At 39.6% G+C, this 27,450-nt stretch overlaps 2 protein-coding genes across 3 annotated transcripts; both read right to left on the bottom strand.

Moving 5' to 3' along the window:
- Positions 1–140: 140 nt before the first annotated feature.
- On the bottom strand, positions 141–26,336 carry LOC132190024 (DNA ligase 4-like). 2 transcript variants are annotated; one of them, XM_059604900.1, is made up of 18 exons: positions 26,217–26,336; positions 26,008–26,132; positions 24,451–24,526; positions 11,766–11,890; positions 11,641–11,675; positions 11,484–11,542; positions 8,955–9,038; positions 8,441–8,536; positions 8,302–8,350; positions 8,058–8,145; positions 7,700–7,900; positions 6,959–7,084; positions 6,735–6,834; positions 6,529–6,634; positions 6,158–6,288; positions 5,864–6,025; positions 3,727–3,882; positions 141–1,129 (listed from the first exon to the last, which is right to left on the bottom strand). In XM_059604900.1, the coding sequence occupies exons 1-18, from the start codon at positions 26,270–26,272 to the stop codon at positions 400–402; spliced, it is 2,505 nt and encodes an 834-aa protein (XP_059460883.1). In that variant the 5' UTR covers positions 26,273–26,336; the 3' UTR covers positions 141–399. The 2 variants fall into 2 exon arrangements, with proteins under 2 accessions (XP_059460883.1, XP_059460884.1); XM_059604901.1 differs by having other exon boundaries at positions 1,039–1,129; positions 3,727–3,868.
- LOC132190025 (DNA ligase 4-like) lies at positions 26,262–26,644 on the bottom strand (the record flags this gene model as incomplete). The annotated part of the gene is given in 3 exon segments (XM_059604902.1): positions 26,262–26,348; positions 26,436–26,473; positions 26,565–26,644. Coding segments are annotated over 3 exon segments (175 nt in total), but the record flags the coding sequence as incomplete, so codon positions are not given.
- Positions 26,645–27,450: the final 806 nt, after the last annotated feature.

The following is a 27,450-nucleotide window of genomic DNA, read 5'->3' as shown; positions in this document are numbered from 1 at the left end:
ATCGATTTCACTGCTTTGCTTTTTTAAAAGATTACAGGAGACCTCAATCCACCTCAATCGTTCGAACTTCATGTTTCATGGCACACCCTGATATCTCAAAAATAAACTGGTCACATCAGTCGATCACAATCTGGTTTATGCTCAGGCAAAATCACAATATTTATATAATGACAATAGTGTTTGGTCTATATGAAAAGTACAATAACATAGTGCATATAGTATCTCTTTGGTATATTACAAGACAATGAAGAGAGCTCACAGTTTTTACTGAAGATGCTCACATCAGAATCTAGACACAGCATTATGCTAATAATACAAAACTCGTATTACTGAGAAATCATTTCGTTTCCCTCATTCACATTCTCATACAAAACCTACAACCAACAAACATATCATATTTTACCAATCCTTTAGCAGCTCACCAGCAACATCCTTGTAGCTCACTTTCTTTTTCTTTGTAGGCCCTGCATTGGGATCCAAGGGTGGTTTCTCATCATTGAGAATTCTCTCTCTTGTCCCAACTTCCTTCGCTCCAAGGCTCGGAATCATATCCAACAACATGGCTTGAACCGGATCAGCCATAACTTCCAACTTCTCCAACCTCTCGCCGTCTTTGCTATTAATATGCATTTTAGTCATTTCAACATTTGGAACTTTATCGTGCCACTCTTCATATCCAATATCTTTTTCAACCTCCTCCGCTGCCTTGCCTCTAGCTGATGATTCAGAATCTTCTATTATTTCAGTCCCTTGGATTTCTGAGCTTCCCGTACCTACCGTTTCATGATTTCCTTCTCTTATGTTGTTCTCTTCTCTGTGTGTCTTCTCGTCATGAGATAAGCTTTCATCTGATTCATTATCACATATTTTAGCAGGCCTCTGTCCAATACGTCCCCGTGTTCTTCGAGCTTGGGTCATAGTTGTTTTTCCTTTGTTCATGATTGTGCCAGCAGGTCTTCCTCTTTTCCTTTTCCCGATCCCCTCATATGAGGCCAAAGTTTTAGGTTTTCCTAAAGCAGTTTTGTCTGTTATCTGTTCCCTTAAATCAAGAGAAGGGGACATATTCTGTTTTTCTTCATTGTCCAATCCAGCGGGGGCTCCTAGATCCTGGTCATGTTTATCATGATTGCTGAAAAATCGTGACACAGCAAAACAGCTATATCAATCAGAACATCTAGCCAAAAAGAAAAATATCACACACAGCATTCATATTATGCAAATAGTAAGTAACGCTTTACATTTTGACCAACATTTTAAAAATTCAATTTGAATGGGACGCCTTTTAATATTCTAAAAATATATATAGAAAAAAATAAAAATAAATTAGATACTTTCAATCTTCTTCGGTATAACCCTGTATTTCAGAAATAGAAACATAGAACAATTTCTTCTTCAACCAGAACAAAATTCAATGCTGCTGCAAACTCAAAAAGAACTAACATGTAAGAGTATAGGACCATAATCTAATTGGACTGTTGTTTTCAAATTCAGATGATACTGTGGGTCAAACTGTCCATTGTCAACGGCCAGGTCATGTAAAGTTTTCTTCTTCTTTTTTCCTCCGATGAATAAGAGATTTCATTAACAACTAGGCTCAAAAAAAGAGCAATTCCTCAAACACAGTTACAAGCCCTTACAAAGGCCGAGAAAACCAACCAAAACAGGGAAAACAAAACCTACAAGCCAACATTACAAAAGCATATCAGCAGGTAAATTCCACAAAGAGCACAAAAGATTCTCCCTAGTTCTAGGAAACCTTCCTTTCCCAACAAGTCTAGTTCTGACTTCCCATAGACTTTTTTTCAAAATCTGCTCTTCAGTGCTCAGAGTACCAGTATGTCGAAGCTTGTTTCTGGTGTGCCAAAGATTGTACACAACAGACCCAAGAACCTGACGACACAAGAAGCTGTGAAGAGATTTTTCCCCCCAATTGTTACAGCCTAGCTGCACAAGATCATCCCAAATCACAGGAGGCTGCTCAATTCTGCAACAAGACATGCAGAAAATCCAGATTCTGGAGCTAAAACTGCATTCAAAAAAAAGATGATCACGAGTTTCCAATTGGCTATGGCAGAAACTGCATTGAACTTCACCCTTATAGCCCCATTTGAGTAACCTCTCCCCTGTAAGAAGCCTATCCTTCATAGCAAGAGGAAACCAGACCATCTTCCACCAAATAGACTCTTCATTCTTCTCTCTAAATGCTTCCCAAGTTCCTGAACTAACATAGATACCCTTCTTAGAAGCAGTCCAAACCGGTTTACCCAAGCTAACTTCAGGAAGTCTAGCTTGTATCTCAACTAAAGCTTCTGGCCTGGCTGGACTCCAAAACCAATCCCCATTACATATGACAGAGGAAAGTTTTGCTTCAATATTACTATGAGCATCATAAACAGTCCTAAAACCATATTGCTCAATCAAAATCCCTGAAGGATGCCAACAATCCAACCACAGATGGATGCTTTCCCCATTCCCAACCTCAAACCTCAAGAATCTTTTGGCAATATCCCTTAGCTTCAAAAATTTTCTCCAACTCCAAGAACAATTCTGAGGAATGCCTACACTCCAAAAACTCTTTCTTTTCAAGAGGTTCTCTTTCACGCATGCTACCCAAAAAAGCTCCAAATATGCCTAAGCATAGAGGTCTGGTTCCAAACTTCTAGCCTCTTCAACCCCAAACCTCCCTCCTTCTTAGGAAAACAAAGATCACACCAAGAAACCTTAGCCTTTGCTGCCCCTTCCCCTTTCCCATTCCAAAGAAACCTATTGAATTTTTGTTCAGTAGCTTTAATAGTCTTGTAAAGTTCTTCACACAACCTAAAGTGAGCTGGGCATGCATGATATCTTTACCACACCTTGAGGGGGAGTGGTGAGGGATTGTATATTTTTTATCCTTAGTATTAGACTCTATCATGCTGGAGGGCACTTCTGTAACTGTATCGTTCCTAAATTAGCATTAAATAATACATCAGTGGAAAGAGAACCCCAATTTAGGTTTTCTCCTTCCACTTTTACATTATTGAGCATAAATCAACTCTTATATCCCTCCAACCAAACGTAACGTGAAAGTCAATGGTGCTGTTTGTGATCCCCGATTTCCAATTTCAAGCAAAATCTTAAATGTTGAAAACATTTGCTAACAGGGCTTATAAATATGCAATAAATCATGATTAGGAGGGAATTTTGCACAAGTCTTAACTTCACTGATCTCAACTTTTTGGCTTATTTTGAACAGATATTAAAACAACATAAGGTAACCTAAAACCACAATCAGTAACACAACCTCCTTGCCCACCCGCCCAAAAAAACACTCACAAAAGAAGACGAAAAGGAATATAACACATGCGCACAGGCACGCACACAGATAATATATATACCAATGAATGTTTCTGTTTCATGTACAAATCAATATACTATGATAAATGCCACTTAACAAGACTGCATAATATTTCCACCAAATCTATCTTACTTGTAACGGATGATTTGTGCAATCAAATTTGTAACCATAGTTGTTTAAGACATTTTACATAATTAAGGATTACAAAAATTTCCAACCATTATTACTTTAAAAATTTCTTGAACATTGACGATTAGATTCACAATTCCAGTAGTTATCAATCTTCCGAAGTCAGAAAATACTATGGCAAATCAATTCCCAGGATGCCATATCTAAAATATGCTGGCTCAAGCATAACTCTAAAAATGAAAAAGCTTATTGGAACTGACCACTCTACAATTTCCAAATCTTGCACCCCAATGGTCTTCAAGCTATATGGTCCTTCTTGCAATCTTTGGTCCCTCTCCAAGCAGTCTTCCAACCATTGAGATTTCACAACATGCAACCCCTTGTTCCATAAAAGATGCTTCTCTGATGAAGTGAAACTGTCAAAAAAAAGGGGAGAAAACAAGGGCATACATCATAAACTCTAATTTACACATGCAGACAGCAGTTGCAATGAAAAAAAGAAAGCCCCTTGAGCGTTGGTTCACATGGCACACTGGTAGTATTGTGGGTGGGGGTGGTGGTTGAGGCATGTCTTGTGTCAAAAGTTAGCATAATTCCATAACAATAACATAAGAATAAAGTTGAGGCAGAAAATAGAGAAAAAGACAACCATTTCCATCTCAAAGACAGCATGATGTGTTATTTGAATCTGGTTGGAGGCAAGCTATGGAATTGGATATGAAGGCCTTGCATCAAAATAGGACGTGGGAGCTGGATCTGTTACCGCTCGGTAAACAGCCTATTGGCTGCAAATGGGTTTACATTGTTAAGTTTAATATTGATGGTTCGGTTGAACAGTTAAAAGTTCGTTTGATTGCTAAGGATTATACACAGACGTACAATATTGACTACTATGAAACTTTTTCTCTAGTTGCCAAAATTTCATTTGTTCGCGTTCTTATTTATTTGGCTACTAATCTCGATTGGTCCTTGTTTCAATTGGATGAAAAAAAAAAAAATGCCTTTTAGATGGGAATGACATGAAGAAGTTTATACGAAGCAACCACTTGGGTTTGTTACTCAAGGGGAGTATCAGAGCCATGTCTGTAAGTTAAAAAAAAACATTATATGGTCTCAAGTAATCACCGAGGGCATGGTTGGAAAATTCTCTGAAGCAGTATTGGAGTTTGGTCTCCAAAGATGTCAGACGGATCATTTAGTATTTCTTTCACATACTAGAGCAGGCAATATTCTCCTTGTAGTATATGTAGATAACATCGTCATTACTGGAGATGATTTAGGATGCATTGCATGATTGAAACAATTTTTGCAGTAGCGGTCATTCAAAGGATTTGGGCAAACTTTAATAGTTTCTAGGTATTGAAGTTGCTAGATCTCGAACGAGTATCAACTTATCTCAAGAAAAGTATGTACTTGATTTGTTAGAAGAGACAAGTCTTTTGGGTGCTCGTCCCGTTAAGGTTCCAATGGATTGGAATCAATAAATAAAGAAGGATGAAGGGGAATTATTTGAAGATCCTAGCATTTATCATCATCTAGTTGGAAAGTTGAACTATCTTACTATCACCGAGCTAAATATTTCATATGCAGTTAGTGTTGTTAGTCAATTCTTGAAGGCTCCTCAGGTTTCACATTGGGAAGCTGTTACTCACATTATTTGGTGTATGAAGAGAGCCCCTGATCTTGGGATACTATATAGACAGAATGGACATCTTAAGGTAGAAGGTTTTACGAATGCAAAATGGGCACGTTCTCCTTCAAATAGACGGTCTATTACAGGATATTGTACACTCTTAAGTAGTAATCTTGTAAGCTGGAAGAGTAAGAAACAGATAGCAATAGCGCACTCTAGTGCTGAAGCAGAGTACAAGGCAATGGTTCATACTACTAGACTACTAGTGAGTTGACATGGCTACAACATTTTCTTCAGGAGATTGGGTTTTCAGCTCCCACTCCTATCCCATTATTTTGTGATAACCAAGCTGCTTTATATATAGCATCTAACCGAGTATTTCAAGGAAGGACCAAACATATTGAGGTTGATTATCATTTTATTCGAGACAAAATAATCAATGGAGGTATATTTACAACATTCGTGAAGTTTGGGGACCAGTTAGCTGATATGTTTACAAGATTTTGTAACCGGTTAAAGTTTACTTGTTCCAAGCTAGGTTTATATGATATATATGCTCGAACTTGGGGGGGAGTGCTAGAAGAGTTTGTTAGGGTTTTGGGGGTATCTTGGTAGTTGTAATATTTTTTAGAACCTATATAATAAGATGTGTGAGGTAGGCTACCGTAGATGAACATAAGCCTCCTCTTTTCTTTCCATGCAAACCCTACTACAACATGGACCAAATATCCCTGATCGACACGGAAAATCTTGAATGTACTTACCTTTTCAATAGAGTTTCAAAGTCTACGTCAAAACCTGGTACTGACAAAACTACCAAATGGGTAGCAAGAGCAATACTGTGGCTGACTTTTCCACCAGCCATGGAAACTTCAAGCTTCAACCTCCTCAATGCAAGTCCCAACAAAACTTCCCAATCTGGTTTCCTTCAAACAAAGTTACAAACAATTGAACAACCATTTGGGAAAACAAAGTATTTAGAAGACCAAGTAAATTCATATAATCTAAGATAGATAGACAAGCCATAAATGTAAAATTGTATAGTCAACAAAACTTACAAAGATGGTATTGAAGGGCGGAAATAAATGCAGCAGCCATAAAAGTGGGACCATTTCTTCTTTGGACAGTACTTTTTCTTATAATAGTCGATAGTTTTCGTCGCCTCATATCTGTCCACATTACTTAAGAGCTGGAAAGAATGAAACTATGTAAATCATGTCATTTTTGTCAAAAGCTTGCTTTATGTTTCTTCATTAATAGCAATACTACATATTTAAAAAACAAATGGATGTACTGAAAGTTTTACCAATGCTTCTCCTCTTTACCTTAATTCTTCTTTCATTTTTTTCTATACATAGTGTAGCCATTTTGTGCACAAAATAGTACAAATTTAAGGTAGAAAGCAACTTAAATTCCTATTCAGATATACCTGTTTGATGCCTGCAAGATCAAGATCCTGGTAGTATGAGTCAGAAAATTCATCAATTTCTTCTTGTAACTTCTTCTTTGATGAGCCAGAAAGGAAGAGGAAGTACCTTTAAGAGAAAACAGTCAAAAGAACTGTACTTCTCTAAAACATTGGAAATATTACAAGGGCTTCCAGAAATAAGTTATAGATTAAAAATCATGACTAACTTTGGCTGTAAATGGAGGAGCTTCTTTTGTGAGCAACAATCCAATACCCAAGAGTAATGAATAATATCTCCATGAAGTTTTGCAGCCTGATACTTGATCCCTGCCAAACGTTATTTTTCTTTATACATTCCAGCCAGATATAGATGTGTGTTTGTGTATGCATATGCGTGCCTGTGTGTGAGTGGTGTGTGCATGAAAATTTCAGAGAGAGGGAGAGAGGAAACCCTTGCTATCAGCTGCAACACAATGAGTAACTGAGTTATTCAAATTCATTGAGAAAGTCCCTCCATTCTCAGCAACCATTTTGTGCAAGGAATCAAGAGACAGGGTTGGTGGAAAATTAACGAAGTCTAGATGTCAAGGAAGATTCAGCACAGCACCAAAAGGATTTGGCAACTGGTAAGATACCAAGAACCATTAACAGAACATTTCATTTTAAACGCAATTAAACATTATTAAAAAACTAAAGAAAAATAAGACATAACCAGATAAGCAACACATCACCTAAAAGTACTACATTTCTTTCCTTTCTCCTTTTTCCTGGGACAATGAAATGTATTTCCACTTTGATGGACAGTAGGATTAAAATGCAACAAAGAGCGTGATATCACCAATACATGTGAGGAATTCAAAATGCCTCAACTATATCACCAGCAGATAAATCATTTGGCTTAAGGAAACAAGTCAAATGATAAAACTATCCAGAGGGGCTTACTAACGAGGAATTCAAAATGCCTCAACTTTTTCAGAACAGGTCTGCTTACCACCCATGCTTGATATGGCATCCCCCCCCACCACCAACACAACTTTTCCCCCTAACAAATGGTTGTAATTCGACATTTACACATCATACGACAAACTATAGTGCATTCAATGCAGAAAACAGTTTGAAAGATCAGATGCTCTGTCAATCACTTGAGGGATTGTTAGAAAGTGGTAATTCATAAGAACTTTCAATAGGATACAAAACATCATATTTGAAAATATTGAGGAGCCCCCCATAACGTCAGAAATATCAGTCTGAATTAAATGAGAAGGAACGACAGAGAGGTTCTTTCTCTCTCCCTTAGAGAATTTCATGCGTTTTGGTCTACTTTCCTGAAGGCCACCATAATCTGTGCCCCTTTGTGTAGTACCATTGCTTGAATGTACAAGTTCTACAAAAGCTGCAATCAAACAATAAATTTTAAAAACACATTATGTCTAACTTCTGTCAAAAACTAAAATAAGAGAATATAGAAGGAAACCGAAACAGAGATATAGTAGTGACCTTCAGTGAAATTGAAAACCTACAGAAGCCTCATAACATATTAACCCACTTACATTGCACATCGAGGCATTCATGCCAAGGCTTGTCATATCTCACTCGGTCAATACGTGGAAATCTCAGGCTATACGGTGCAGCAAATACCTGCAAGAATGAATAGATCAATTGTGTATAGTGACAGGTCATAAATAAGGCATTAAGCAAATAACATTAGTAACAGCAGACAATCTACCAAGCACAGATTTGTCATAATTTTTCCAGTTAATAGAATGGAAATATTTCATAGTTTTGGGGACACACCTCAGATCTTATGGTTCGGATATCACTGGTAATAGACAGAATTATTGATCTGCAACAAGGAAGAATAAAAAGGGGGTAACTGACAATATTGATGTTAAAAATGAAAAAATTTTGAATAAGGAAATAAAAAATTACTAACTTCTCAGGGCTGTCAACCCAAACATCTGGTCTTTCTTTCGAGTTATTCGTTACTTGATAAAAACTTGGTGGTGGCTTCCTTGGGTATTCATATTTCCTGAAAAAGCAGTCAATAAAACGAAATATAGCCTGAGGATAGTATATTAAGACACCTAAAAGATTCTTGATGCCTAGTAGTTTGTTGATGGGCCCACATAAGCAAGCATATCTTGCCCACTTCTGGCGTCCACTCTAAACAACATCCTTGAATATCAGAATAAAATACAAACTCAATGGCACTTTTCTCATTTATCAAATAACGAATCAGGTATTGGACCTAATCTTGCCCAAACCAAAACCAAACTCAAATTACCAATGAGATTAATTTTAGGTCAACGACCACAAGCTGAGAGGTGAGAAAGGCATACCTCACAGCCATGGGTATTCTGGTTGTTTTGCCACTAGCTCATCGTACATTTTAAATGATGAAACAGTGAAACACTCACATTTCTATAATCAAGTTATCTAAGAAGTACCTAAAAAAAGGCTTCAATTTGGTTGCAACAGCATCCAGCTCTTCATCTGAAAGCCCAGTACCCACTCTGCAGAAGGAAAGAAATCTGCAAGACAGAACTTCACTAGAATCATTCCTGGAGCTATTTTACATAATATTTTTTCTATGGATATGATTTTATTAGACAAAAGGGGGGAAACCTCATTTATACAGGATGTCTAAGCAAATAATTACAATAAAAAGGAAGGGAATCAATCAAATCTATAAACGAAGTCATGGAAGTGGTGCCAAGCACACGAGACCACTCAATTAACGCTCTCCAGAACACTGATTTCAACTCAACAATAGACAACTCCACAGAACTAAATGTATGATTATTTTTCTCTCCAAATTGTCCAAATTAAGCAAACGGGAGCAGCATTCCAAATGAGGGAAATCCTGTGCTTTCCAAACCAACCTTTCCACTCAAAGTGCACATCAATCACCTCCTGAGGCATCACCAGTTAAGAGTTCAAACAGAGAGGACAAAAGGCAACTCGCTTGCCACTACACAACAAATCAACAAACGATCCACAGTTTCACTATTACACTTGCACATAAAATATCAATTCACTAGAATAATATTTCATTTAATGAGATTACCAACTTTTAGAATCTTCCCTAAAGCTATTGTCCACCAAAAAACCAAAAAAAAAAAAAAAATGGAACCTTGCTGCACAAAACAGCCTTCTAAGGCGTCATTCCATTTGAACCTCTTAATAACTCATAAAGAGAACGAACTTCTACACTACTGTTTATCCTCTACCTCAACCCATCAGCCCCTTCATCTAGTGAAGTATGAGAGTACACTATATGAAAGATATAATCAACAAAGTTATCTTAGTATCTTACAACTCACCCAAGTTGGAGCATAGGTGTCTATCATGCCCAACTTGCTACAAAGTGTGCAAAAATGATTATTGCTAAATGTTTTAGTAAAAAATCTTCCAACTAGTACATGACCTAACATAGGATGTCACAATTTGCAATTTCATAACCTATCCTGTGCAAAGGGTTAATGGCTTTATACATTGCAGCTTTGTTATCAGAAAACATCATGAAGACCCTTTATTAGGAAAGTCCATCTCCTCCAAAAGATTTCTCACCCACGACATCTCACATGCTAGATGCGTCATAGTCTACTGTTGCACTAGATCTGCCACCATATTCTGATCCTTACTCGTCAAGTAACAAGATTACCTTCTACGAAACTGCAAACCCCAGACATGGACCTCTTATCAAGAGGATCACCCAATCTAATCTGCATCTGAAAAGGCAACCATATCTAGATTGTCCAAGGTTTCAACCCTAAACCTTTGCCAGAAGCACCCTTCAGATACCACAAGATACAACAAACAGCATTCCAATTATGTTGCCTTGGTGATTGCCTGAACTGACTAACTATTCTAACAGTAAAAAGTGATGGCAGGTAGAGTCACAATCAAGTAAATCAATTTCCCCGCATCTTTTATACCTTACAAGATCCTCAAATGTCTTTATCCTTATCCTTACTTAGTATTGGGATCCATCAGGTTGTCCACAAGTTTGGCAGCCAACACGCCTTTCTCCACAAGAATATCAGGCACATACTTCCTTTGTAAAAGAGGAAAAACCCTGCTCTGATCTTGCAACCTTAATGTCAAGAAAGTATTGCCACTCACCCAATCATTCATGTAAAAATGCCATACTCAAATGAGCCTTGAAGACCTTAACAGCATCTACATCAATGCCAGTAACCACAATATCCAATAAGGCTTAGTCTAATAAAAACTTAATATCCTATCATTGCTCTTTCCAAACCACATGTAGTTACTACCTAACTGAATTGATCCTATCATTGCTCTTTCCAAACCACATGTAGTTACTACCTAACTGAATTGATCGAACCATGCTTTACAATATTGTTTGAGACTGTTCATTCAAGTTCAGTCACATGTTAGAGTATGTTTTTCTATGTGTTTTTCGTTTGCTTTTTTTTTTTTTTTTTTTTATAAGTAATATTGTATATATTGTTAAGTGCTAAAATATCTATATTTTAACCCCTTAATTTATATTTGTTAATTCTTTAGTTGTGTTACTTTGTGCAATTTTACTCCCTTTTTTGTGTTTTCTGTGTTTTTATAGGTCATGGACGAAAATGAGACATTCTTGGATATTTTGGACTTAAGTGTAAATTGGCTAAAACTGCGATCAAGCACAGGAAACCTAGGCTCGAGCGCCCAACACCAGGATCGATCGCCAATGTGCGATCGAGCGCACCGCCAAAGAACAGTGTGGCGGTAGATGTATAGATTATGTGCCTGACACAAAGATAACATGAACAATTGGCAGTGTTAAAGAAGCATTATTCAGGAAGATTGCTATTTGCTCCTGAAGATAAGGGAACTGTACGAAAAAATTAGTATGAAACATATAGAAGATCATACCACAATTATAAGTTGTTTCGGTGGTATTTTACTTGTACAAAGCTACTAAATATAGTGAGCCAAGCTAATTAATGAGAAATTCTTACCGCCTAGGGTATGTATTTGGGGCTGGACGCTCTGCAAGGCCGACCAGGAATTGAGCTACCTGCAATAATAAGTACATCGGTACGTAGATTTTCTAATGAAACACATATTATGTGCAAAAACAGGATTCTTATACATTACAAAAGATGGAAAACTGACCTCACCACCACGACGACCAGAGCCATAGTATCCCCCTATAAAAATGCATGCAAGCAAAGGTAGCTACAATATTGCTTTGGAGTAAACAAATATGAAAAGAGGAAAAAAAAAATTAAAATACAGACCTATGATAAGAACATCCAGATCAGAACCAGCACGAATATAGTCAGGCTTCAACTTCAACCACTTTCCACTCCGATCACTAGGTTCCCATTTGGAACCAAGGTCCTTTAACACAATCCCTTCATCTCTAAAGAATTAAAACTAATTAATGATTGGAATAAATCAAACATATAACTCTGGGTCACTCAAGTTTTAACTTGACACAATGCACAATAAATCTATCTATATGGCCAAAGACAAATGGATATAAATGATAATGTTTCTCTTAATTTATTTTCCAGTAGGTTAAATACTCCCAAAATACGAGAAACAATGACGTTTGTTAAATTAGGGTTTATTAAGAAGAGGGAGAAAAAGACGTTGGGAAACAATTATTGGTGAAGAGAATAATCTACCCCACCTCTAACTATATATATATATATATATGCACAACCCTTTTGTAATATACTTATTACTATGATACACTCCAATGCAGCTCTACACCCTGCCTCAATTTGGAGCTAATATATCATATTAAAAACTAATCACAAATAAACTCCAACCCATTGTGGCCCAAAGACTTGATAAAAATTTCTGCAAGTTTATCTTCAAACTTTATGTTAAAGTTTGTATGAACAATTTAGACACAAAAGGCGGAGGCTATTATATTATTCAACTTCTCTTTAACCTAATATAAGCATCCTATTATATAGGATTAGGGAAATACCATAAAGACCAAACTACTCCCAAAACCCTAATGACTCAAACCCTAACTCTTCTAACACTCCCCCTTAAGCCAAAGCATATACATCATATGAATCCAGCTTGGAAGATACAAGCAAACGAAAATAACTAAAAAAACATACTCCAACACTCCCCCTCAAGCTGGAACAGCTTGAAGCACACAATACAAAGACTCATACAAATAACAAGATAATTTAATAAAACTTCAACGCCGGTCGAAAACTCGTCGAAAACTGCAACAACCAAGATTTGATCGGATCTCGCCACAAAACACCAAGGTCGGTTGGATACAACAATCACTAACAACATATGTGATCGGGTCTCGCCGCAAAACACCATGGCCGATCAGATACATCGATCACCAACAACTAAGATTTGATCGAATCTCGCCGCAAAACATCAAGGCCAGTCAGATACAACAATCACTAACAACAGATGTGATTGGGTCTCGCCGCAAAACACCATGGCCGTTCGGATACATGGATCACTAACAACAGATGTGATAGGGTCTCGCCGCAAAACACCATGGCCGGTCAGAAACATTGATCACCAACAATCAAGATTTGATCGGATCTCGCCGCAAAACCCCAAGGCCGGTCGAATACAACGATCACTGACAACAGATGTGATCGGGTCTCACCGCAAAATATCAAGGCCAGTCGGATACATCAATCACTAACAACAACGATCACATTCCACATGATCAACCAACGAGTTTCGCCAGAAAACAACTACTGAAAAATAAAATAAAATAAAAAACTTCGTCAGAGCTTTGCCGGACACACGCTGGAAATCGCCGAAACTCGCTAGAGATAGACAAAACATGCCAAAGAGAGGCAAAACACGCCGGAGACACAAAAAACCAAGTCGAAAAATTGCTGAGAAGACAAAATATTCCGGCCACTCCAAAAACAGCAACAATAGAATCAAACGATGACCACAGACCAATGTTTCAACAACACAAACACCCACACCAGCAACCTTTTTTTTTTTTTTTTTTTTTTCCCGATGTCCACTGCACCACACTAGCCACCTTACACCAAACACTACAAACTACGCCGGCCACCACAGAACATGCCGACCAACAAACCCAGAAGCCGTCAGTTGCCAACACACCAAGAAGCCGTCACTAACGAAGACTATTTTTTTTTTTTTTTTCGTAACAATGAACTATTAGGGCACTGCCCGTGTGGGCACTACGCCCACATGGGCGGTGCTGCCACTAGCAAAACACTCACCAACAACAGAACAAGATTCAACCAAAACAAAAAGAGCGGAAAAAAAAAAACTACAAACAAAACAAAAGAACCAAGGATTTAAAACCCTAAGGCTTTGATACCATGTTAAAGTTTGTATGAACGGTTTAGACACAAAAGGCGAAGACTATTATATTATTCAACTTCTCTTTAATCTAATACAAGCATCTTATTATATAGAATTAGGGAAATATCATATAGACCAAACTACCCCCAAAACCCTAATGACTCAAACCCTAACTCTTCTAACACTTTACAAGCGGTGTAGAAATACCTTCACTCAATACCTTGCCTAAAAATGCTAGAAACTACACTTTTATCTTACTTTGTTGATGCAGCACTCTCAATCAGCCATTGTTAAAAAAAAAATTTAATTAAATTAAATTAAACAAAAATAATTCAAGGATTGATTAGCAGTGCCACATCAACAAAGTTGGATAAAAGTGTGGTGTATAGCATTATTCTATCTCAAATAAAGAAACATTCAGCCTTAATATGCTTGCTCCTTCCATAAAATATAGTATTAGAGTAAATATGAACAACAGCTTGATTATCACAAATTAACTCACTAGAAGTGTGACTCATTGCCCTATCTCAGCTTTTGCATTTGATCATACTAACAATGTCTCTTTCTTACTGTTATACCAAATTATCTTCTAAAAAGATACAGTACCATGTAGTAGATCTTCAAATCTATGGAAGAATCTATCCAATCAGTTTCGATAAAGCCTTTTACTCTAATTTGCCCATTCGCCCTATACAATATTTGAAGACCAAGGACTCACTTTAGATAGCGAATATCCAGTCTAAGGATGATAAGATAATTTCAGCTTCCAACTAGTTGAAGACATCTGTCAGGATCCCCAAATAATTCTCCTTCATCCTTCGAGAGTTTTTGATTTGAATCTTTATGAATCAATTGGTCGAGAACCCAACAAACTAGCTTCTTCTAATAGATCAAAAACATACCTCTACAATAAACTAAAACCCTATACCTAGCAATATAAACAAAGTATCTTAGTTTACCCTAGTCATTGGTATGAAACCGGTGCTGCAAAAATTTTCTTAATCAAATCCTAGTAATCATAGTATCATCCACACACTGATAAGAATGTAACTTGCATCAAAATGTAGTGGAATACTAAATGTTTGAATCAAATTTCAAGTTATATATTGCACTCCCTAAATACGGTTGTTTTCACCTTTCCCTTATAGTACTTGTATGCTATCAGTCATTATGGAATGCTTGGGTTTCAAGGGTTGTTCCCCTTGCTAGTGTAAAGTAATAAAAATTTGAAAAAACGGCACTTACTGGAAGCAAATGGAATATTTCAAAGCATCAGGTACATAGACACAACACAATGTCTCAGTCTCAAAGGTGGCCCTCGAGTCCAGTTGCTTTTGGCTTGTACCAAAATTGAGAGAAGTCTACACCATCACACTAGGAAGCAACAAAGTTAAAATTGATTTACTCCAACAATTGATCAATATCCAGACTTCTCCACTCGAGTACCAAACTAACCTAACCCAAGTTCACATAGCATTAAAGAACAACTTGCAGATAAAGCATTGCAATCTTCAAACCTGCACACACAAGCACAGACACACAAAAAGCCGCATGTGTGTGATCGTTTGTTATTTGATATTGTGTTAGGACTCTTCGCCATACCTTTTGGATGTGAATTTGAGATGGTACCTGGAAAAGTCATTGGTCCCATCAATGTGATGAGATGAACTTACCTCTACAGTAAGGAGACATCAAAGAACTTTTAGAACCCATTAAGAAAATATGAAATAACATTAACAATTGGGCTCCTTTTCGGCAAATGAACTTCTTTTAGGGGAAATTAAAGTAAGCTAGCAAAATATGCCTGAGCATTTTCAATAGCATCTTTTTTATACACACACACACACACATATATAAAGAATGAAAGGAAATCCTTTTGCCGTCAATAAAACCTTTTAATTGGCTTAAAGATGCTTGGGACATTTTGATTGTAAAATCATCTTAATGGGTAAGTAGAATGAAAAACAGGACAAGGCATAAAGCAAGGGAAGGTAATAACGAAGTAGACCATTTGGCAGTCTTGGTTATCAATTCAAAACCTTGGAACCGAGTGTTTCCCCAAGAATCTCATTCTAATATTTTGTGCAGGACTTGATGAATATACCTAGCTTGAGCTTGCATCCATCTAAAATCCTTCATATAAAGGACAATATCAGGAAGCTTTGAAAACAAGTAATATTTTATCAAGGCATGGCTCTTTTTCAAGCAATTTTTTTGTCTATATGCTCTTCTCTTATCAGAAGAAACTGAACAACGACAAGCTACCTAAGCAAGTTCTTGGCATCTCCTACTTGATAGATCAACAAAATATTGTTTCACAAATTTTGACGATTAAATCAAATAAAGTTTTGTGGACCCTCCTTTTTCCTTGTTCACATCTTAACAGCCTCAATTACTAACCATATCACTTGTAGCCAAAGGAAAGGATGAATCAGACAAGCCTTCTAGGAATAGGAGGTCTGAAGTGAAATCCTCTAATGCAACTTTCCCATGCAGAATACCCCTTAAACAAAGGATAAAGCTTGCAATCTAATTAAATAGGGCTTAGAATTCATTATGAGCTAGCTAAACCTTCTAAAAGTTGGAAAGAATATACAAGAATATGCCCATGTCATCTTTAAATAGAGAAATATAGCCCATTACCAAAATTCCAAAACTACCTTACATTTTTATGAAATTAAAGACAAAAACAATGCGTGGGTTCTGTTAAATCACCACTTGTCTCAAAAGCTTAAGCTGATAGGAAGAGGTATATTTGAACATTTAATTTATACTTTAACACTCTCCCTCACATGTGGGCTCAAACTCCCTTTTAATAGGTGGGCCCAACACGTGGAATATTTAATTTAAATGGGAGGTAATTTGATGAAGTCGGTGTTCGAGCTCAGGACCTTTACTCTGATACCATGTTAAATCACCACTTGTCTCAAAAGTTTAAGCTGGTAGGAAAAGGTTTATTTGAACATTTAATTTATACTTTAACAGGTTCTAAGCTATTTTTAGATCTGATTCTAGATATTCATGAAGTATAATTTATCTTTTATTGATACAAACAAAACTTTTGTCAACTTCTATTCCAAACATGCCAAAAGTAGCAGGTGCATGTAAACAAAGATAATGTATAATCAACCAGATAAATGATGCAGATCATCTATCAGTCTAGTAAGGCAACAAATTGTTATAAATTCCTCTAGAAATGCCTGATAGATTCCATTACTACCAAGTCAAATACATTTCTACTTAGGAATGGTATCGGTTAAATCGGTGTCGGTATAGGTATTTTTGCCTAACAAACCAAAAAGTCGGTTAAGTCGGTTAATTAACCAACTTCGTACCGACAAGAACAAATTTCGACTATATCTGTTAAGTCGAAGTTCGTTAAATGTCGGTCACTTAAGACTGCGTTTGGGATTGCGATTTCGCAACAATAATCTGCATTTTTAAAATATATCACAAAACGTAAGACATTTAACATTGCGATTTAAAAAACATTTAATCTAAAATAGGAAAAAAAATTTGCGATTTCAATAAGTAAGCTAGGGGGTGCTTATTTGAAAAAGTATGAATTTAAACCAAAATCACGATTTAGAATAACAAGTATTTGATAAAAAAAGTACTTTTTAACATGGTTTACCAAACATCTTTGCGATTTCAAAAACGCAATTTTTAAAATCGCACTTACTGAAACCGCAATCCCAAACAGACCCTAAGTCGGTTAGTCATGAGCTTTTTATATTGGGCCAAGCCTATTTTTAAAGGCAAAACAGGATTGTTTTTGGGCACAAATGGTTTTTTTAGGGCTAACCAAGTGTTTATTGGACATTTTTTGGGCTAAATGGATGCAAAATAATTTTGAGGGCCAAGGTCGGTTAAGTCGATTAACGGACGAAATAAAAATTCTCCCACCTACCAAACCAAATCGTCCAAACAGTTTTTTTATTCCGACCACCGGATGTCAGTAGACGGTCGGTAGCAGTTCAGTGGTGGTCGGTAGGCAGCAATCAGATATTTTGCCCACAATTTTACTATTACAAAGGGTTAGAAGAGAGAGATGAATGGCAAAGAAATTAAAATAAAGAAACTCCCTCGAGCTAACCTTAGTAAAACAGCCGATTATATTCTATTCTAGCATATGTTTTGTCCACAAACTTACAAATATGACTTCATATACAAACCTAAGTTCTAGCGAAAGGCTGGAGTGGTGGCATTATGGCGGGAGGGAGATTGTGGTCAGTGGAGGCGAAGGAGTTTGAACTGTTGGTGAAGAGAAGGGCTTCAGGGGTAAGGCTTTTCAGGAGGAGCAAAGGGAAACAAAGGTCAATCTTCATTAAGTCAGACGAGTTAGAGTGGTTGATCAGAAACGTGGAGGTGCTAGTGACTGTGGACACTTCAGAGGTGCTCTGGGATCAGTCCAGAGCAGGTTATCCACGGTTCATTGCGCAACGTAGATCAAACAGGCATGGGAACTTTCTGACGTTGGAGGAATTTGAAGGGAGGCGAAGAAGCGGTTTGGTCCTCATTCCAGAAGGGCGTTATGGGCAAGGATGGGAACATTTTATTTCGGAGCTTTATATAGCAAGATCGTCCCTTCGTGATACCAAGGAAGAAAAGAAAGTTCATGAGGGGAAGGAAAGGAGGAGCTACGCTGAGGTCCTAGGGCTATCAGGTAACATGGAGGAGGAGTGCTTTGGTTCTTTTCCAGAGCCGGTGGCGAGAGTGCCCAGTTGGTTGAAGGATTCCTCATTAGCAAAGGAAAAGCTTGTTTTAGGCTCGAGGAAACCAGGTATGCGACCAAAGTCGCCTGCGACAAAGAGAGCCCAGTTGCCGGAGAGGTCTCAGAAGCCATCGAGGTACCAAAGCAAAGGTAGAAGTCAGCTGGAGAAGAAGAACAGTAAGGAGATAGAAGAGCCAGCAGTCAAGGCACCGGCGAGTGGAATTCAAGCGCGGGAGAGGTCGCCTGTGACGAAGAACCGTACTGTGCAAGCGCTGACGGGACGAGGAGTGGTTGAGTGTCAGAATCAGTCCCATACCGGTGTAAGCCTTGAGCTCCGTAACTGCAGGGAGACGTTGGAATGGCTAAAAAAAGAAGTTCACGTGGGTTTGCAACGTCTGGAGATGGCTCTCTTAAGAGCAGAGGTGGGCCAAGACAGATGGAAGAGAATAATGGAGTTCCGGTCCTTGAGGTCAGGCAGAGGGAGGAGCTGGTGGGGAATGGCCCAAGGCTTGAGAGTGGCCCTCCTTTGGTTCCATCGGGTAGTTTTGGTATGGGGAAGGGCTGGGACGTTAAAGTAGGCTCACGGCCCATGAGACTCTTTAAGTCTAATAAGAAGGTCTATGCGGTTAAGTCTAAAATGCGTGTGGATTCAGGCATGGGTTAGTATAGCCGAGGGGAAGCGAACTCCTAAGGGGAAAAAGAAGCTTGCTGTCCACACGGTGTCCACGAGTGGGTCGTCGATGGTCCGGAAGGGAGGTCACGCCGGAGATCCGGGGGCGTCGTCATCGGAGTCTTTGGTGGCGAGGTCGCCGGTAGCCGTGGTTGGTCCGGACGAGGACGCTAGTAGCCGGGAGGAGGTTCACTGTGAACATTCCGACAAGGAGGTTGTGTTAGGTACCACCGAAGAGACGCAAAGTACGCCGGCAAAGTCTCTGTTGGCCCTGGGTCCGGCAGGTTCGTCCCAATCTTCAGAGGTAAAGGTTTCGCCAGGGATACCCTTTGCTAGGATAGTGGGGTCAGTGTCGATTCTGGGTTCTGGAGAGGCGGGGAAGCGAGCCTTTGCCAGTGTTCCTATGCTATCGCCAGCGCTATCGCCGGTAGCCCAGAGTGGCCCTATCGAAGTCTTGGATAATCTCGTGGAGCGCGCTGGAGTCCACTCTGACGGGGAGAAGTCTTCAGAGCATGCCAGTGCTCCCCAGAGTGCGCCGTTGATGGGTATGTTGGTCCAAGGTTCGGCACACCCGGCCCAATTTGTGAAAGAGAAGTCTTCGCCGATGGTGCAGATCGCAGAGGCAGTGGGGGCAGCGCCGAGAGTGGGTTCTGGCAGTGTGGGGATACGTGTTCTGCCTGGTGAGTCTCCTATTCAGCCGGAGTTGTTGTCGCAGGTCAGTGGGGGGGAAGTTCTGGTTCCTGCACCGATCGAGGCTAATGAGCTGGTGCCGTGGTCGCAGGGAGATGAGTTTCAGGTAGGTTTGGAGGCTTGTGAGGGGCTGGGCTTGTTGCAGAACACTAGAGACATAGCTGATTATTCTGCTGGGAAGATGGGCAAGGAGGTTAAGGCTCGAGATGCAAGCACAGATTCTTGTGAGGTCAGTATGCCTTCTCCTCTGAAGTCGTACGGGCCTAATGCTGGGGGTGTGAAGGGTTACTCGGATTGGGTAATCCAGTGTGCTAATGAGATTTATCCGATTATGGGGATCTCTTATACGGGTCACAAGTTACAATTGCTTGCACTTTTGACCTTCTTGGAAGAGGAACGTAGGAATAATGAGATGATCTTGAATACAAGCAGTCGGGTTAAGGGTAAGAGGGAGATCAGGAATTTGAAGTGTTCTGTGAACTATGACACTAAAGGGGCGAGTTTAAGTCGCAGCAATAGGAAGGGGAGGGGGCAGGTGGTGACATTATGAAGTTAAATATACTTTCTTGGAATGTGAGAGGGCTGAATATGGAAGGATAAACGTCTGAGGGTGAGTAATATGCTCAGGGATTGGAAGGCTGATATTGTCTATCTTCAAGAAACCAAGATTCAGGAGATGTCTCGCAGTATAGTCCGTAGCTTATGGGGGAGGAGTCATGTGGATTGGTGTTGTTTGGATTCTAGTGGGGCTTCGGTTGGTATTTTAATTATGTGGGATAATAGGGTGGTGGAGAAGGTCGATGTTTGCGTGGGGTCTTACACTTTGGCGATATCTTTTAGAAGCAGTGGAGACCATTCTGTTTGGGCTTTTGCTGGGGTTTATGGTCCGAATCTCTATAGGGACAGGGGGCTTCTTTGGGAGGAGTTAGCCGGTTTTATTAGTTGGTGGGACATGCCTTAGTGTATTGGGGGTGATTTCAATGTCACTCGCTTTCCCAGCGAAAGATCGGGTGATGCTCATTTAGACTCGTCCATGATGGAATTTTCGGATTTCATTTCGGATCAGGGGCTCATGGACCTTCCCCTGATTGGGGGTTTGTATACATGGTCAATTTCAAATGAGCCCCCCCTATGGTCAAGGATTGATCGGTTTCTTATTTCCCCGGAGTTGGAGGCCCGGTGTCCAGGGGTTAAGCAAAAGAGGCTCTCCCGCCTGTGCTCGGATCATTTCCCAATCTTACTTGAGATGGGGGAGGTGTCAAGAGGGAAAAGGCCGTTTAAGTTTGAGAACATGTGGCTTAAAGCAGATGGTTTTGTGGCCCAAGTGAAACAATGATGGGATTCCTATGTGTTTCATGGTTCGCCAAGTTTTGTGTTTGCTTGCAAGTTAAAGGCCTTAAAGCTGAATTTGAAGATTTGGAATGAAGAGGTTTTTGGTAACCTTGATAGGAATAAGAGGACGCTTCTTGAAGAGCTTCGGTTGTTGGATACGAATGAAGAAAGTAGGGCTTTGGAGGAAGAGGAGGTTAGGAGGAAGGCGGAAGTGGTTCGAGAGCTAGAGAATTGCACGCTATTGGAGGAGGTGAGTTGGAGGTAGAAGTCCAGGGTGATGTGGTTGAAAGAAGGAGACAAATGTACTAAATTTTTTCACTCCATAGCTAATTCTAATAGAAGACACAATTCTATGGATTCTCTCATGATTGGGGACAGCATCTCTTCAAATCCGACCGAGATTAGCGAGTATGTGGTTGAGTTCTATCAAAGACTTTTCTCGGAGCAATGTCACTGGAGGCCTATGGTAGATGGTATCTCCTTTGATTCCATTTCGGAGGAGGAGGCTAGATGGTTGGAGAGAGACTTCGAAGAGGAAGAGGTAAGAAAGGTAGTGTTTAAAATGAATGGCAATAAGGCGTCGGGTCCTGATGGGTTTTCTATGGCTTTCTTCCAAGTTTGTTGGGAGGTGGTGAGGGAGGATGTCATGAAGGTATTCAGTGCTTTTCATGCTGGGGAGAGGTTTGAGAAGAGCCTTAATGCCTCCTTCATTTCGCTAATTCCGAAGGTTCCCGGAGCTACTAATCTCAGAGACTTTCGGCCTATTAGCCTTGTGGGAGGTATCTACAAGATTATTGCAAAGGTATTAGCTAATCGATTGAAGGTTGTGCTGGATAAGATCATTTCTCAGTCCCAAAGTGCCTTTATTAAAGGTAGGCAGATTCTCGATCCTGTCTTGATTTCTAATGAATGCATAGACAGTCGGCTGCGTTCTGGGGAGCCAGGGGTTGTATGCAAAACGGATCTAGAAAAAGCCTATGACCATGTGAATTGGGGTTTCTTGTTATACATGCTTAGGATAAGTGGTTTTGGTGGGATTTGGTGTTCTTAGATTGAACATTGTATTTCATCGGTGCGGTTCTCGATTCTGATCAATGGTTCGCCTAATGGATTCTTCAGCAGCTCCAAGGGCTTAAGACAAGGGGACCCTTTATCTCCTCTGTTGTTCGTTTTTGTGATGGAATCTCTAAGCAGAATGATTTTGGCGGCAGTGAACGGGGGTTTTATTGAAGGGTTTCAGGTCGGTAATATTACTACTTCCCATCTTTGGTTTGCGGACGATACTTTGATTTTTTGTAATGCTATGCCCACCCAGCTTCGGTATTTGCGGAGTGTGTTTCTGTTGTTTGAAGCCGTTTCCGGGTTGAAAGTTAATTTGGCCAAGTCGGAGATAATTCCAGTAGAGGATGTGGTGCAAGTGGCCAGGTTAGCTGGTATTCTGGGGTGTGGGGTTGCTTCCTTGCCGGTTAGGTACCTTGGTTTGCCGCTGGGGGCCTCTTGCAAGGCTAAACATATTTGGGATGGAGTTATTGAGAAGATAAAACGTCGGTTGGCCGGGTGGAAAAGATCTTATCTGTCAAAGGAGGGGAGAGTCACGCTTATTAAGAGTACTCTTGTCAACTTGCCGACGTACTATTTGTTGCTCTTCCCCATTCCGGGTAGTGTTGCAAAGAGGATTGAGAACTTGCAACGGGATTTTTTATGGGTAGGTCTAGGCGACGAGTTCAAGTTCCACCTGGTGGAGTGGGCGAAGGTTTGCACCCCGATTAAGGAGGGAGGTTTGGGTATCAGGAACCTTAGGGTTTTCAGTCGCGCCCTCCTAAGGAAGTGGTTGTGGCGCTATGGGTTAGAGAGAGATTCTTGGTGGAGGGCTGTGGTGGAGGCGAAATTTGGTAGTCTTTGGGGAGGGTGGTATTCCTTGGAGCCGGGTGGTCCTATGGGGGTGGGGTTGTGGAAGAACATCAGGAAGGGGTGGGCCACTTTCTAAAGGTTTACTCGATTTGAGGTAGGGGAGGGGTCTAAGGTGCGCTTTTGGCACGATCTGTGGCGTGGTGATTTGGCTCTCAAGCATGCTTTTCCAGGTTTATTTAGCATTGTCTGCGCTAAGGACGCTTCAGTGGCAGAGCATTTGGAGGTGCTGGATGGCTCTAACCAGTGGAATGTGAGCTTTTCTAGAGAAGCTCATGATTGGGAGGTGGAGGTGTTGGCTTCTTTTTTCCAGGTGTTACATGCTGCTCAAGTGAGGCGAGGGTATAAAGATAGGTTGTGGTGGAATTCTTCCAAAAGAGGCCGATTCAAGGTCAAGCTCCTTTACGCTGCCTTGGCGAGTCCTGTTGGGGGAGGATTTCCGTGGAAGAGTGTGTGGCGTACCCAAGCTCCTCCGAGGGCGAGTTTTTTTGTGAGGTCGGCGGCTTTGGGTAAAATTTTGACCCTGGACAATCTCAGAAAGCGATGGGTGATTGTGAGAAACAGGTGTTGTATGTGCAAGAAGACCGAGGAGAAGGTGAACCATCTTCTCCTTCATTGCGAGGTAGCTTATGCTTTGTGGAGCACCTTTTTCAGTTGGTTTGGGTTGTCTTGGGTGATGCCGAATAGGGTTTAGGATTTGCTCGCTTGTTGGTGGTCTTCGAGGAGGAGGGGGAGTGCCGCGGTATGGAAAATGGTGCCTACGTGCTTTTTTTGGTGTCTGTAGAGGGAAAGGAATAATAGGTGCTTTGAGGATTTGGAGGGGACTTGGGAAGACATTCTAGCCTCTTGCTATCAAATTTTGTATCTTTGGACCGTTGCGCATGTTTTTCCAGTTTCGATTAGTTACGATGATTTTCTTTTTCATTTTTCTCCTTCTAGTTAGGTGATCCTATTGTATACTCCCAGTGTACCTTGAGGCGCCTTTACGCTTTTTAATAAAACTTCTTATTTCTTATCAAAAAAAAATATATACAAACCTAAGTTGAAAGTCAATAATAGAAAGATTGGAGTCCCCTATGCCGAATAGAAAATCTAAAAATGCCCATGAAGAAAATTAGGAAAAAAAGTTGTTGGGTTTTGCAAAGGGGGTGGGAGGGAAGACGATATGCCAATTCTACTTCGAGAGTCCTATAATGCCCAAATATGAAATGCAAAACAGAGCATATTCCATGCTTAATAACTAGCTACTTAGGCTTATTTGGACCTGTAGCTAAATAATGACCAAAGATATACTTTTGCCCCTAAATACATGAAAGATATAGCTGACCTATTCTCAACGGTTTCTTTGAAGAACCTTTCAACATCATCCACATTATGAGCAATATGTGACCAACAAGGTTCCCCTGCATCAGCACAAATAAGACAGCAAATCAACCCATAAATATTCAGAGAAATGTCAAGATAAAGATTCAATGGAGTGCTTTGGCAAGAAGCGGAGGACAGGCTTACCCTTTGAGATAATCACCACATCAAGAACCAAGAAAGAAAATCACCACATTATAATTTGGGAAATCAAGAGACCAGAGTAGTCACAGTCCACAGTTGATGCAGGTTAATCCCAAATGCAACAAATTTTTTTGATGAATAACAATTCATTAAAAATAAAAGGCAAAGCCCTCGTACACGAAAAGTATACAAGAAAAACAACCACCCTAAAGATGTCTGGAATCTAAAAGGTTAACATTATATAAGGGCATGTTCTGTAGAGTTTTGTAAAACTTTATTCATTTGTCAAATGCTGAAAATTCTTCTCAAACATCAATTAACCAAACGAATTTTCAGATGCAGCACCCACCAATAATATACTTTCCAAAACATACCACAAAACTCTTCTCAAAACAGAACATTTTTCAACAAATAAAACACATAATACTTTTCAAAAAATAGTTACAATTAACTTCCGACGGCCACCATGATAATTACCATTAACTTCTAATGGCCCTACGGTGGCTGGGATGAACTTCTGGCGAACCCGTGCAGGTCACCATGAACGTCCAGCTGCCCTACAATGGCCGCCAAGAACAACCTAAGGCTCTACAGCGAGGAGCTTCTGGCAACCAAGTGGTGGCCACCAAGAATTTCCAATGACCCTATGGTAGCTCCAATGGCCGTCATGAACTACCGATGACACCATGGTGGCCGCCATGAACTTTCGGCAACCTCACGATGGCCGCCAAGTCTGTCAAGCAGAGACTCAGCGGTGACAGCCACTAGGCGACCACCACTGTGGAGTGTAAACTGCAATAATTTTTCTTTTTCTTTTTTTTTTTTTTTGGAGAACACTCCTCAATTTTTTAATTTTCAAAAACACTTCTTAAATCTTACCAAACAAATTTTCATTAGTGGACCACACATACAACACTTTTTTCAATTGTGGCCCAACCAAATCAATTATCAACTTTTACTTTTTCAAAATCCAAAACACTTCTCAAAAATTTACCAAACTGACCCTAAAATATTCTATGAACATCAACCCAATCGAAGAGAGATCTAAAAAAAGATGATTTTATATAAAGCATATATATGATTTTATATAAAGCATATATATATAACCATGAAACCACCCACTGTCCAATGAAGCCAAAAAAAGGAAAGAACCAGCACACTAGTAACGAGAAATGGCATGACGCGCCTGCAGGCGCCGCCTAGAGAGAGAGAGAGAGATGTAATTCTTATAAAAGTGCATAGAGCTTCAAAATGTTAGTATGAGAAAATCCCGAATGCATCCACTGACTATTATCAACGATGATAAATATTCATGCATGAGAAAAGTTTCTACTACATAAGATTTAATTAATACATAATCTCAAGTATCAATTTTTACCAGAAGGGCAGTGACTATTTAGACCAAGACCACCATTAGGTACTAAGATTTCCAAACGACCCTTCAAAGGCTTCAAAACTTTCCGCAAAAGCTCATGGCGCTCCTTCAAGCTTTGGTGAATTACACTGGTATCCCCAACATAAAGAATATCAAATGCAATATCTAACAAATCTCATGTCAAGATACAACAAGCAATGATAACTAATTACTTGCAAGTTTCATTTTCCAATTTGCAGGGACACTCGTCTAAATCTTTTTCTGCCATCAAAATCAAATCAAGGTGCCTAAATTAAAGGCTGGACCTGGACCTTGAAGTCCGGCACAGAAAGGATACAACACAACTGCATCAGAGTTTTTAACAAAAAATAAATGAGTGTCCACATGTAAAGATCCAATATAGAAACAGGGAAAAAAATCGAAAAGAAAACCTGTCGATCACTGTCTAGTCCATCCTTTGCTGCCTTGGCTGTTAACAAGAAAACATCATTTAAAAATGCATATGCTACTAGGCATGAAGACAGTAAAAAGAAGCTATTGAGTCAAAAAGGTACAAAAACCTATTTCCTGATTTGAACCAAACTCAGCAAAGCGGTTCAAAGATGTATCCCAGACCAACATTTCACCATCAAGTATACACCTAAAAAAATACAAGGGGGGGAAATAGAAATTATAAGAGATACAAGAAGTTTCAAAGCTAACAAACCTACTCCATTTGTTTATCACACCGAGAACATACTATATACTCTGAGGATTTATCAAATAAAAGCATCAAATGGATACTTAATATCAATAAGACTGAAGAATGCATATGTTCTGTAATTTTGGGTCTCACTCATGCTCCATTACATAGGAAGAAAGGTAGACTCATTCATGCCAGCCTGACCACCTCATTGAAAATGGGCTCTTCACTAAGAAATGTTAGATGGGCCCTTCACTATGAAAGGACAAAGTCAATATTGAGTTGCTGATAGTCTTTTCTTGATAAATCATGGTAACAAAACCACATCTCCCATTATTTATGTTGGTGGCAGTTGATTTACTACTATTAGCTTGGGTGAGATATCATCATTGAAAGTGTAACTTAGAGTATGTCACCACTTTCTACCAAGCCTTTCTCTCACACACAAAGCGCCAAAGCCATTTACCTAGGAGAGCATGATTGAACGTCCGCAAGTTCCGAATTCCCAACCCTCCCTTTGAGAGCGGCTAACAAACCTTGGACCAACTAACCAGGTGATATTTGAACTCCTTGTCTAGCTCACGTTGGAGCTTCTCAATCCGATTTGTAACACTTGTAGGGAGAGGAAAGAGGGACATCAAATACGAAGGCAAATTGAAAAGTGTGCTCTGAATAAAGGTAACCCTACCACCCTTAGACAAGTACATCCTCTTCCAACTACCCAACCATCGCACTATCTTTTCAATAACACCATCCTAAATGTG

Source organism: Corylus avellana, chromosome ca8 (assembly GCF_901000735.1).
Source record: "Corylus avellana chromosome ca8, CavTom2PMs-1.0".
NCBI classification, from domain to species: domain Eukaryota; kingdom Viridiplantae; phylum Streptophyta; class Magnoliopsida; order Fagales; family Betulaceae; genus Corylus; species Corylus avellana.
This window is presented reverse-complemented; position numbering and strand designations above follow the sequence as displayed.

Coding starts and splice junctions, on each gene's coding strand:
- LOC132190024 (XM_059604900.1), bottom strand. CDS start 26,272: ATGGCAGAAAAAGATTTAGACGAGTGTCCCTGCAAATTGGAAAATGAA. Junction 26,133..26,216: donor TTGGAAAATGAAACTTGCAA/GTAATTAGTTAT, acceptor TGGGGATACCAG/TGTAATTCACCAAAGCTTGA. Junction 6,835..6,958: donor TGTTGCAGCTGATAGCAAGG/GTTTCCTCTCTC, acceptor AACGTTTGGCAG/GGATCAAGTATCAGGCTGCA.